Source organism: Podarcis raffonei, chromosome 3 (genome assembly GCF_027172205.1).
Source record: "Podarcis raffonei isolate rPodRaf1 chromosome 3, rPodRaf1.pri, whole genome shotgun sequence".
NCBI lineage: Eukaryota > Metazoa > Chordata > Lepidosauria > Squamata > Lacertidae > Podarcis > Podarcis raffonei.
Genome location: NC_070604.1, coordinates 29,068,529 through 29,081,997, shown reverse-complemented (window position 1 = coordinate 29,081,997; position 13,469 = coordinate 29,068,529). Strand labels below are relative to the sequence as shown.

The following is a 13,469-nucleotide window of genomic DNA, read 5'->3' as shown; positions in this document are numbered from 1 at the left end:
ATTTTGTTTTTTTCGAAGTGGAACGCCACAACAAATCAACAGTTTTCCAGTTTTCCAAAATCCATCAATACATTCCTGGATGATACTGAAGCAGCATAGCTGCCTGTGTCCGCTATACTTTAATGCATGAGGTTTGGTTTTCTATGTCAGCATGTTCATTGTTAAGATGACCAGTGCAGAATCTACATAGCAGTCAAGTTCTGTCACATCAGTGTCACCAAGAAGCAGAAACCAAGATGTGGCTTTGTGAAGAGAACTGCTGGCTTTATTCTCAATGGCTGGAGTCGGCAGACTTGGAGAATAGATTCGGGACTCAGCTATACAGCTTTAAATATAACGTTTAAAGTGTGTTTTAAGTGCATTATATAAATGTGACACTAAATGGCAATGGGAAGCTTGTGGCAAATTCGATATATTTTTTCAAAACGCTAAAAACACACACATTTTCACAAGGTTTTTTGTATGTGTCTAGATTCCACCTTAATCTTCCATTGCAGTTGTGACTGAGGGTGTAATTCTCTACTCTCTCAATTCCGTCAGGCTTCATTAATTCTCTACTTTCTCAATTCCATCAGGCTTCATTAGAGAGAGGGAGGGAAGGAAGGAGAGAATCACTCCAATGGGTTCTTCCAAGAGACCTGATTCATCAGGCCCATCCTTTCTTCACAGTCACCTGCAGTCAGGCTGCAGCTGAGGGAGAGATGGAAAGGGAGGAGCTGGACCTCAGTGTCTGGGCTGAATGATGGGAGTGGAGACGCTCCTTCGGGTATACTGAAGTACATTAAGCAATCTTAAAACACAGAACATTCTGGCTGCACAGTGCTCCCAATTCACCGTATATATTATTTGTCCATGTGACGATGAGGTCGCATCGTATCTCAGTGGTAGAATGGGTGGATTAAAGCACAAATTGGGCAGGCAGGAGAAGGGAGCAGAATCCTCCCTTCCGGGGCCAGCTCAACCATGAGGCAAGGTGAGGAAACTGCCCCAGGCGGCAGGATCCACAGGGTCACAGATCCTCATGTAGATCTTCATTCCCCCCTTGTTCCTGACGTAGATCTTCACTCACAAGAGAAAGGGGAGCCATTTTGTGGTTCGCCTGAGGTGCCAAAAAGTCTTGGACCAGCCCTGCTCCCTCATACATTCATCCCTCTGATGTTGTTGTTGTTTTTTTAAAAAGCTATTTGACTGCCAGTGGGGCTGCTCCTCCTTTCTCACTGGGTGAAACAATATGAGCAAGAGCACCAAGCCCCACACTTACTTATGCTGGCATTTTAAATCAGTCTTCTCCCACCCCAGACATTTTATAGAGAATTGGCAGGATCCTCGCTGGGTGCTGCCCCCATTCCATATACTTTGCCACATAGGCCGGCATGCATTCCAAAGTTGTAGCTTTGATTATTACTGATAGGGTTTCTATTTCTATTTTATTGGTTTATGTGCCAACAGATTCTGCCAGTACTTCCAAAATAGTGCGCTGTATCTGAATACTTGGAACAGCCTGGCTTCCTACGCCGTGAGCCTAGCCAGATGGTCGATTGCACTAATGGGGCACATTAATTAATAATAGTTAGTTTAGCCCAATGGGAATACAACCTAATAGAGTGTCTCCTTAACGTATCTGGTCCCCATCACTTTGATTGCTCTGAGCCGATGAGGTTTTTTCCACAAAGCTTAAAGGTGATCTCCAAGGATTTTTATTCTTTTTCTGGTTAACTTTGTGTTACATGAGAAGTGCTGGGAAAATAGGATTTCTGGAAATAAATATATAAAAGAGTGTGTTTTATGCTCCTTAAAATGAAATAAAATAAATTAAAGGCCAAAGGAATCAAAAGTGTGAAGCCTGATTTTCATTGAATTTATTGGAGAACAGTGTGTTGCTTATTACAGGAACGCTGAAGCAGAAGGCTGAAAAGCAGAACAACCCGTCTCCTTGCTATTGCCAGTCATAAGAACATAAAAGGAGCTTTGCTGGATCAAACCAAAGAAAGCCCACCTGGTCCAGCATCCTGCACTCACAGTAGGGACACAGGTGGTGCTGTGTCTAAACCACTGAGCCTCTTGGGCTTGCCGATCAGAAGGTTGGCAGTTCGAATCCCCGTGATGGGGTGAGCTCCTGTTGCTCTGTCCCAGCTCCTGCCAACTTGCAGTTCGAAAGCACACCAGTGCAAGTAGATAAATAGGTACCACTGTGGTGGGAAGGTTAACTGCGTTTTCGTGCGCTCTGGTTTCCGTCACGGTGTTCTGTTGCACCAGAAGCTGTTTAGTCACGCTGTCCACATGACCCGGAAAGCTGTCTGTGGACAAACGCTGGCTCCCTCAGCCTGAAAAGTGAGATGAGCGCTGCACCCCATAGTCGCCTTCAGTCAAACCGTCCAGGGGTCCTTTACCTTTTACCGTACTCATAGTGGCAAGCCAGATGCCTGAGAGAAACCCACGAGCAGGATCTGACCACAGAAGCATGCTCCCCTCTTGTGCTTCCTGGCAACTGGCATTCAGAGGCGTACTGTACAGGGTCATAGCATGGGGGAATCACAGCATGGGGGGCCCCAGAGTTGGTTGCCCTGGGTGCAAAATTGTTAGGGGATGCAAAATTTCAACACCTGGTGCTGAAATGCAGAATTAAGAAGAAGAGTTTGGATTTGATATCCGGCTTTATCACTACCCGAAGGAGTCTCAAAGCGGCTAACATTCTCCTTTCCCCTCCGTCCCCACAACAAACACTCTGTGAGGTGAGTGGGGATGAGAGACTTCAAAGAAGTGTGACTGGCCCAAGGTCACCAAGCAGCTGCATGTGGAGGAGCAGAGATGCGAACCCGGTTCACCAGATTACGAGTCTACCGCTCTTAACCACTACACCACACTGACTCTCTTGCATTTATGGGTAAAATGCAATTATGGGTAAAAACACGCAAAAGTAACACAGAACAAAACCTCCAACATTACTGGGCATGTTCAAAATGAGCTCTTCCCTCCAAAAAAAGGGGGAGGTTGGAGAGTTGTGACACCTTCGAACTTGAAAAACAGATGTATTGAATGTACAGGCCAGGTTTCATTCCAATAGCTAAATGTTCCAGAGGCAACCCATTCCTTTTTCTTTTATGTGTCTCTCCTCAAATCTAGAACCATGCAATTCCTCTCCTTTAAATCTAGAACCTTACCGTTCCTCTTCGGCTGGATCTTTACAAAAAACATTAGGCTATTGGACCAGATCAAAGCTGACTCTGACACCATGTACAACCTTGAGTCTATAGCCAGCAGAACAAGCGAAGTCAGAAAAATATACAGAAGAACACAGAGCACAAACCCAATTTTCTTCTTACAAAACAGCCTTTTAAAATGTGTGTGTGTGTGGGGGGGGCACTAATTGTCATTGTCCATGTGTTAAGCGGACACAAGCAAAAGCCTGAGAGAGCAAACAATTACGATCCTTCCTCAGAAATCAAATGACTGTGGCACAAATGAAAAACCAGGAGATCAGTAAATTGGAAGTTAACGAGAAACAATGCTGTAATTCATGGATATAAAGCAGAGCTCTTTGTTAAGCCTGTGCACAAACACACAGCCATGCCCCACTGCAGTTTTAAAACAAACAACATGCTTTGCAGTCAGTTTGCTCACTGGTCCCAGGGAACTGGCAAGCTGTTTTAATCTGACGAAAGGTCCAAATGCACAATGGAAGTGTTGCCTTTCAAGTTAATCGGTTCAATAAAAGCCGGGGGCCCTGCACTTGTGGATTCAGAATGAACCTGTGATGAAAACTGACATGAAAGCACAGTAAAGTTTCTCAGATGCAACGAATCTCACTGGCAGAAAGTGGCCGGACAATTGAGTTCTCCCTCACCAGCGACTCACTGACACAATCTGCTCCGAAGTACATTCACTTGGAAGGACGACCCAATGATGTCAGTGTGAGAGACAAGTGTCACTTTCTCTCACTTTCCCAACTGGTGGGAAGTTCCAGAGAATGTCAGGGTCCGTTCTCTTTGGAAGGAGAAAGCAGGACGTGATGTACCTGAGCTTGGCCTGTTGCCATTTGAAAAGCACAGCAACGAAAAGGAGACAGGAAGGTTTGCCAACCCTCCAGCCGTTAATTGATGCTTAATCATTGATTTCCCATTTCTTAGGCCATGGGTAGGCAAACTAAGGCCCAGGGGCTGGATCCGGCCCAATCGTCTTCTAAATCTGGCCTGCGGAAGTCCAGGAATCGGCGTGTTTTTACATGAGCAGGATGTGTCCTTTTATTTAAAATGCATTTCTGGTTTATTTGTGGGGCTTGCCTGGCATTTTTACATGAGTAGAACATGTGCTTTTATTTAAAATGCATCTCTGGGTTATTTGTGGGGCATAGGAATTCATTCGTTTTCCCCCAAAAAATATAGCCCGGCCCCCCACAAGGTCTGAGGGACAGTGGACCAGCCCCCTGCTGAAAAAGTTTGGTGACCCATCTTAGACCTTGTTCAGATTCCAGGAAATACGAGCCGCCAAAACCTTTGCCAATCTTCCAGTGAGTAACCATTGTTAACTGGAAGAAAACGTGTTGCTGCCTCGGGTCACTATAAGGCAGAGGTCACCGACCATTTTGGGCCAATGGGCACATTCGGAATTTTGAGAAACGGCCATCACAAAATGGCTGCTATCAGTAGTGTGGCATAACGTCCAATGGCTGCCACATCCAAGAGAAGAAAAAGAATTGGGAACAAAAAATGTCGTGAGCACCCCCCCCCCTGAACATTGTGCATTTTTGAGACGATATTTACTGGAACCTTTCGCAGGCATCACAGGAAGTAGCGGTGAATGTGCTAGCATTAAGAACACATAGGGTTCTTGTTGGCCTGTTGCATTCTAGAAGTGGATGTTTGAATCAGTTTTCCATGTGTTAAGAATGCTTCTTCTTTAAGGTTATGGACTAGGTGTGACCCGATGCCTGTATAGAAATGCCATACAAGCTGACAAAAGAGACTGCATAGTTTGCTTTCAGGGTATGTTGAAAATGGACACTTGCCCAGATAAACCACAGGTGTTTCGGGCCTTAATAAAGATCTTTCAAAGCTTGCACTCATTTCAGGTGTTAGTTAGCCTGGAGCATCTATGCCAGGAATATGGAACCTATGGCCTTCCAGATATGTCTCAGCTCCCATCTGCCCCAGAGATGATGGGAGTTGCAATCCAACATCTGGAGAACCAAAGGTTCCCCATCACTGATCTGTGCAACAGTATCGATGGCTATCAATAACAAGGTTTTCTTAAGCCGTCCTGGCTCTTTTATTAAGACTCCAAACGAGCTGGAAAGTTAGTAGAACCCACATGCTGCAAACATATGGTATTTTGTAGTATCTTATTTGTTTGCAGATGTACAGCTGAGTAAAGGGGCGCAGAAGCAAACACAGCAGATAGTATCACCCCCAAACCTGCTTGTGCAAACTAGAAACCCCTTGGTAATCTTTCAGCAAACTGCAAAATTGAAAAAGGGCCACCTGTAGTACCACTTAGCACTGGGGGTGCTACCTAAATGCAGCATGAGACTCAGCTAATTAGACTCCTGCCTTTTCTCCCTGCACAGGTTTCAAGACTATTTCCAGCATAGCACCTGGTACTTACACACAGGAGTGCCTGGCGTGCTCTGGTCCATGGGGTCACGAAGAGTCGGACACGACTAAATGACTAAACAACAACAACAACAATTAATTATTTGTAAATATTTAAAAAGGCGGTAATTCCAAAATGGAGCAAGACATTTGCTGAATTTAGAAAAAAAACACACACCTACCATGCTTACCTTTTGAAGAATGATCAGTAACAGGGTTTTTTTCCCCTTTTCTTTTCCTGGATGGTGTTTAGGATACTTGGAATCGAGTCAATATTCATTTAAGTTCTTAGATCTTAGGCCAGTCACAGCAGAAAAAAAGGTGCTGGTGGTTGCTGGGAGAGGAGATGGAATGGGGCCATTTTCTGCTACAGAAAACAACAGCTCCATTCTCAAAAATAATATTCTGTCTAGGTCTCCTGGACTGTTTTGCCAGGTGAAGAATGCCTGGAAGATTAGGCCGGGGACGGGGGCCTTATGTGAAAAGCAAAGAACAAGGTATTTTTTAAAATACATTTGGAATTTAAACCTCCTCCCTTTCCAATCACCTTAAATGGAAAAAGTATCAAGGTTGTTCAGCTGGGAAATCAACTCATTTCCCGACACCCTAGTTCTAAGCCTATTATACTTAGAAGCAAATCCCATTATTTCAACACTTATTCCCATATACATCATTACGAATGGAAAACGCACATATAAAAGAACCAAGTCTATCTGCCCCTAGAACTAAAACTTCTCCAAATGACAGTTATTCAGAAGTCAATGGCATCCTGGCATAAATGACTAAAAAAAAAAGGTATATTGTAGGGGGTTGGTAATCTTCCCTCCTAAAATGCAGACATAATCTCAGAGGGTATGGTTGGGGACTGCATGCCAGCAGCGATGCCCCAAATATGCCATACCCTCCCATCTGAGACATGCAAGTTTCTGGTACCAATGGGAGGCCTATTTTTTGGAGCAGGCCATTGCAGGGTATTAATGCCCTGGTCAGGTTTTCCTATTATTGCTGGTGCTTTTTTCTGCCTTTTTTACAATACTGTATTGTGGTTTTGATTCATGGCACTGCACCAAACCCCACCCCAGAATCGGTTGCAATAAAGAGTAGGCTAAAAATACCTTCCGGGTGGCACTGTGGTCTAAACCACTGAACCTTGGGCTTGCCGATCAAAAGGTCGGCAGTTCAAATCCCCGCGGCGGGGTGAGCTCCCATTGCTCGGTCCCTGCTCCTGCCAAACTACCAGTTCGAAAGCACGCCAAAAAGAGCAAGAAGAAAAATAGGTATTGCTCCAGCGGGAAGGTAAACGGTGTTTCTGTGCGTTGCTCTGGTGTCGGTGTTCTGTTGCGCCAGAAGCGGCTTAGTCATGCTGGCCACATTACCTGGAAAAACTGTCTGCAGAGCAGACAAATAACGGCTCCCTCCACCGGTAAAGTGAGATGAGCACCGCAACCAGAATTGTTTGCGACTGGACTTAACCGTATATCATATGCACTCATATGAGCCTGCTATAAGCCTCATGTAATACACCATTTCAACAGCAAGTTTTCCAGTTGTTCTTAGCTCTCCATTGCATATCTATGGGTTGTCTAGGCCCCACCATATAATCACAGCCCTCCTTCTGCTCATAGTACTAGTGCCAGCCTCAATGTCTGAAGATGGTGGCATCTTGTCACGCCACCCTCAAACCACGCTGCAGCAGGAGCTGCCCAAACAGTTGCAGAAGCAACTGTACGTATGGTCTATTGGTAACTGCTTCTTTAAATGGCTTGAAGAGTTCCCTTAAAAAAAGCTTTGGAGCGTGATTCTTCTTTTTTCTTTTTTTTACATTTGTGCGTAACCAGTGACCTGTTACAACTGTCACTCAAAGGAGTAGAGATACTCCTTCAAGAAGCATAACACTGGATTTAATATGTATACCCAAGCACAGGACGGGCTGCCTTCAAACATCTTTGTGCAATCCTAGGATGCAAGTAGCAGGTATAATTCTATTGAGAATCCAGCATATATGGATACTTGCTGCACAATATTAAACATCCTTCTTCAAAAACAAATCCCATCGAGTTCAGTGGCCTTTGTAGCAGAACCCTCTGCATACTCCTGAGTAGACGTGCCATAGGATTGCATAGCAAAGGTCCCTGAACTGTGGGATTTATTTTTGAAAGCTATTGTGCTGTTAGTAATACCAATATTGTGCGTAGCAGCAAACCCCATTGTGTTAAATGGGACTTACTCCAAGAAAGCATGCCTAGGATTGCAGCCTCCTCCCTTGTTAAGTGTGCTAAAGACAATACAATCCTGTACACGCCTCCTCAAACAGAAGTCCCACTAAGCTCATTGAGGCTGGCTCTCATAGAAGGTGGTCTAGGGTTTCAGACAGGGCAAATGTCGTCTTTCCAATTTAGCCTTTATGGGCATTACAAAACTGCTCAGAAGCAGCACCCCAAGCATTCCTTCGTTGGAAAGAGGCTTGCAGGCTCTTGTAAGTTTTCTAACCTTTGGTTTGTTTCTTAAATACAGTGGTACCTCGGGTTACATACGCTTCAGGTTACAGACTCCGCTAACCCAGAAATAGTGCTTCAGGTTAAGAACTTTGCTTCAGGTTAAGAACAGAAATCGGGCTCCGGCGGCGCGGTGGCAGCAGGAGGCCCCATTAGCGAAAGTGGTGCTTCAGGTTAAGAACAGTTTCAGGTTAAGAACGGACCTCCGGAACGAATTAAGTACTTAACCCGAGGTACCACTGTACTGCTCCTCTTTTATTCTGGCACTTTGTGCTCTCTCCCTCTTACCTGCTATCCTCACAAACATAGATTAAGCATTTCAAAGCTTTTAATTTAAATAAGGAAACACAACAATGATGCACACAGATAACTTTGCTGTGTTTGTTTAAGATATACCTTTATTTATGTACAACAAAAGGAGGCACATTTAGGTAATTAAACTCAATCCTAAATACTGTGAAAAACGACTCTGCATGGCAGAGAATCTATATGAAAATTTATGGTGGGTGTTAATTCAAGACAAGTTTAGACTGATGGTGAGGGTGGGTGTTCTGTATCTGTGCATATGTATATAAAATTTGGGTAATGTTCTTGTATAGTAGTGCAAACTTAGATGGCAGCTTATTAGTCCAATGACTCAGAACCCACTCCAGCCAATGTACACTTCAATCTGAGATACGTTTACTTCTAAGAAACAAGTTCAGAATCACTGTGTTTGGCCTGTAGTTTGTAAAAGCATTAAATTGCCAAGTGGGCTACAGCAGCTTAGGTCACAATTCGCCATTAATGCGAGTACACTAGCATTAATCAATTACAGGTGGGAATCGGGTCGTTTATGAATTGTACTTCATGCATAATGATTTGTGTGTCACTGCCAACTCTTGTGATTTGCTCTGAGATTCTAGTTTGTGATTCTCTGCAATGTCCCATTCATATTTTGTTAGTATAAATCACTCAAAATAACTCCAAGGACATAAAATCTATGTATGTGAATCAGTGCAAAACACTGTATTATATTATAATGTTCCATGGATATAAGTGAAACTTTCTTAACACACAACTGCACTAAAGGAGAACAGTCTCAGCTAAGAAGTGTAGGAATGCAACGTCATGGCTTACTGATTCTGGAAGAACCACGTACTCGCTTCAGGTGTGCAAACGTAACAAACAGAAAGTCAGTCGTGGATCGGGACTTGGTAAGCATGTGCAAAGCAGTAATTTTCACCTGTGCCATACACTAAACCTAAAAGGTTTGACTAAATGTGATCTGTGAAGTGCTGCTAGCCAAAGAAGCATACCTGAAGTAAGAGGTTCTATTTGAAGTGGTGGAGGACTGCAATAATGCAATAACTGCTTTGCAAAGTCAGACAACATCAAAGATGCAATCCATTGTTACGCATACATCAATTATTGACTGAAATATGCTATCATCTGCATCCGGAATACTGTTCCTAGAGATGTCTAGAGAACAGTCAGTGTACAATGGTGCTATTACATCATGCCAAGCTGTTTTCAGCTGGGTTTTCTTACCAAAGCAGAAAAATACTCATTGACTCGAGCGATTCACAGGTGATTTTCTCTGCCTTATATTCTTGGAATTCCTTTTTGGAGCACAAAAATGAAGCTGCCACATATTTCAAATACAGTACCATGCACAGCTAATTCGGATATGAAGCACTGAACTATCAGAAAACACCTACAAAAGCAGACATCTTTCCATTTTGTTTGCAGAACAGCAAAAATCTCCCTTCAGCCCAAAATATACAAAAACCTCCTTCACCTCTAATTATTTTCTTTAAATATTAATTTATTCTGATATTTTCTCTTAAAAAAACAAACACAGTCTGCATTGATTGTGATAAATCCCAGCCAGAGATGCAAAATAACTTGGGCTCCATCTGTTGCAATGAGGCAAGATAACAGAAGCAAGAAACTGTAAATTCTGAAAGACTATCTATTGACACTATTTTGATACAGTGCTTCTCCTTGACCTTTATTTTAATAGCCCCACCATCACTTCGCTGATATCCCATAGTTTCCTTGCAACCAAATCATCCATGGCATTGGGCAACAGTTGTTCCTCCTTGCAGTTTCCAAAATATTTCCCAGATACACCCTCTACTTCGGGGGAGGAGGCCAGATAAATTGAAGTCTGGGCTCCTTCCAGAGGGGTTTTGAAGAAAGCCCAAGATACCAAATTGAAGAGGGGCTTGGCTAGCAAAGGGATATGTATATGTCTGCCTAGATTTGTTCTGACAATACCGGGATGCAGCACATTGACCGTGACCCCTGTGTTCTCTAAGCGACGGGCCAATTCCCTAGTGAACAGTATGTTGGCCAGTTTACTCCGACTATAAGCAAAGCTCTTATTGTAATTTAGCTCACTGTTCAAGTCATCAAAGTTGATCTCGCCGTATTTGTAAAGCTTGGAGGAAACCACCACAATCCTGCTGGGCGCAGAGCTTTTCAGAAGTCCAAGGAGGAGGTTTGTGAGCAAGAAGTGCCCCAAGTGGTTGACGCCAAACTGCATCTCAAAGCCGTCCTCGGTCTTCATATAGGGACACTGGAATATCCCTGCGTTGTTGATCAGGACATCCAGCCTAGGCTCTTCCTTTATACAACAGAGGGGGAAAGTAGTCAGACATACTCATTTAATAATATTAAAATCATTCACCTTTTAAAAATAATAATAATAAAGATTTAAAAGTCTGATCCCTTAAAAGTGACAGCGAACCAGAAACCCTTTACAGTTGATCACTTCCAATGCTAGCAATACCTTTATTGATTTGGCAACACACCATTTTGATTTTCCGCTCACTCCAACCTGAACTTATTGATCTTTTTCCCCCCTGTCAATGTTTTTCCTCTTAGGGTTATTTGTTGGGATGGGACATATTAGTGGTGGATAGGCCCACGCTCTTTTCTCCCACTTTCTGCCACTCCTTTCTCTCTTCCCCCTCTCTCTGCCACCTCCTTTTCTCTCCTTTTTGCCACATGAAAAGTAGACCAAAGGCTGCTTGAAATTAGGCTGAGGGCAGCATGTGAGCCTATGGCTACTAGATGCCCACCCCCAATGTAGAGTTGGACCATTACTGGGTTCAAATCTCCTCTGTCATTAAACTCTCCCTAGGTGACTTTCTATGAGTCAATCATTCTCTCAGTTTAGCCGATGTCACAGGTTTGTGATACAAAAGAGGGGCATTTTGTCCCTCTCTGATATCTTTGGGGAAAGAAAAAATGCAATTAAAAACACTTTTCACAAGCAGCATGGCCTAACACATACAAGTTCCACAACTCATCTCACTTTTAATAGCAATTAAATGTTATTGGAGAACACTCCAGCTGCTGAAACACAAGCCATTTACAGTGCAACGCTATTCATGTCTCCTCAGAACTAAGTCCTAATGAATTCAGTGGGGATTACTCCCAGGTAAGCAGGGACAGGACTGCAGTCTCGTTCACTAATAATATTTAGCTATACAGCAGCACTGTGCCAGGATTGTCAGGTCCATAATTTCAAAGTATCATATCTCCAAAAACATATAAGAGTGCAAGCTCTTAAACTGGCTCATTTGGTGTGACCAGACGCTCTTCTCATATTTAATCTCATATTTAATTGATCACTTATTGATTACTGGGTGAAAGGAGACTTCCAGTGACATTCCAAGGAATGCAAAACAAATACAGCTTATGGCTTTGTTGTTTCTGCTACACTGTCACTGTTTTACTCTCTTTTGATGCTATTAATAGTTGCATGGCAAGATTTGACATTGGAAGGTCAAATGCTCTTTTATGAATGATATTGCTGTATCTGTCCCCTTCAGATGTACTGGATTCTATTTTCCTATATATGTAACATACTCTTCTCTCGCTTTTGTGATAATAATTCTAAGATTTATTACTGACATGTCATTCCTCTTGGAAAAAGGATACTGTGTTTGCATCTGATACAAGCAAGGCCAAAACCAGATCAACCAGCTCCTCTTCTCTATCCACCCTGTGGTTGTCTGTCTTTAAATCATCAGGCTGTAACCGCCCTCATACTGGCTAGTCTGCATTTCAGATTCAGCAAAGATATATTCTCACTGCTAATGCTTATGGCGCAAAGAGAAAACCATTTTGTGCTGTGGCATTTGGGTAGATTGCTACATTAAGCAGCAACAACTACAGATGAAGGGAGCTACCAATAAAATCTTAGGCATACATTGGACAGCTCAAACTGGTAGAGCATGAGGCTCTTAATCTCAGGGTTGTGGATTTGAGCCACAAGTTAGGCAAAAGATCCCTGCGTTGCAGGGGGTTGGGCTAGATGATCCCTGCGGTCCCTTCTGACTCGACAATTGTTTTGACTCTGTGGTCCTCTGAACGCTGGACCCCAAGACATGCATACTTAGAAGAAAGCCCCACTTATTTATTCTGAAATTCTATACCTCAGTCAGTCAGTTGGGATCAAAGATGAAGGGTCTTTAGCTGCAGCCCAGCCAGATAGGTGGGAAGTAATAATAATAATAATAATAATAATAATAATAATAATAATAATGGCAGCTCTTTAGCTGCAGCCCATAATAATAATGGCAGCTCTTTAGCTGCAGCCCAGCCAGTTGGGCAGAGTATTAATAATAATAATATTGATGATGATGATGATTGCTCTTTAGCTACAGCCCAGCCAGATAGGCCGGGTATACATGTATAAATAAATGATATTAACAACAACAACAACAATAATAGTAATAGCAGCTCTTTACCTGCAGCCCAGCCAAATGGGCAAGGTATTAATAATAATATTAATAATGATGATGAGATGATTGCTCTTTAGCTGCAGCCCAGCCAGATGGGCCGGGTATGTATGTATGTATAAATGATATAAATGATATTATTAATAAAATAATAATAATAATAATAATAATGACAGCTCTTTAGCTGCAGCCCAGCCAGACGGGCTTGTCTCTTTACCTGCAGCACCTGCTGGCAGAAGCGGCGCACGGAGCCCAGCGAGGCCAAGTCCAGCTGGCGCACCACCAGCTCCCCTCGGCCGCCGCCTCCGCCTCTTTCCCGCGAGCTCAGGCCCATCTCGGCGCGCAGCTCCCGGGCCGCCTCCTCGGCGCGCGCCGGGTCCCGGCAGGCCATGATGACCCTCGCGCGGCGCCTCAGCAGCTCGGCCGCCGCCGCCCGGCCCAGGCCGCTGTTGGCGCCCGTGATGATCACCGTCTTGCCCTCCATCCGGCACAAGGCAGCGGCGGCGGCGGCCGTAGCGCTGCCCTTCCCCGCGGCCGCCGCCGGCCAGAGGCGCCGGGCGAGGAGCAGCAGCCCTCCGCCCAGAGCAGCGGCCACAATCACCGCGGCAGCAGCGGCGGCCATCGCCCTCGGAGCCCCGCCCCAGAGCGTG

The 13,469-nt window shown here is 44.1% G+C and overlaps 1 protein-coding gene across 1 annotated transcript; it reads right to left on the bottom strand.

Moving 5' to 3' along the window:
- Positions 1-8,463: 8,463 nt before the first annotated feature.
- RDH14 (retinol dehydrogenase 14) lies at positions 8,464-13,469 on the bottom strand. The gene is made up of 2 exons (XM_053380911.1): positions 13,037-13,469; positions 8,464-10,694 (listed from the first exon to the last, which is right to left on the bottom strand). Exons 1-2 carry the CDS (start codon positions 13,439-13,441, stop codon positions 10,077-10,079), a joined length of 1,023 nt encoding a protein of 340 aa, XP_053236886.1. The 5' UTR covers positions 13,442-13,469; the 3' UTR covers positions 8,464-10,076.

Coding starts and splice junctions, on each gene's coding strand:
- RDH14 (XM_053380911.1), bottom strand. CDS start 13,441: ATGGCCGCCGCTGCTGCCGCGGTGATTGTGGCCGCTGCTCTGGGCGGA. Junction 10,695..13,036: donor TCTGCCAGCAGGTGCTGCAG/GTAAAGAGACAA, acceptor TGTTGTATAAAG/GAAGAGCCTAGGCTGGATGT.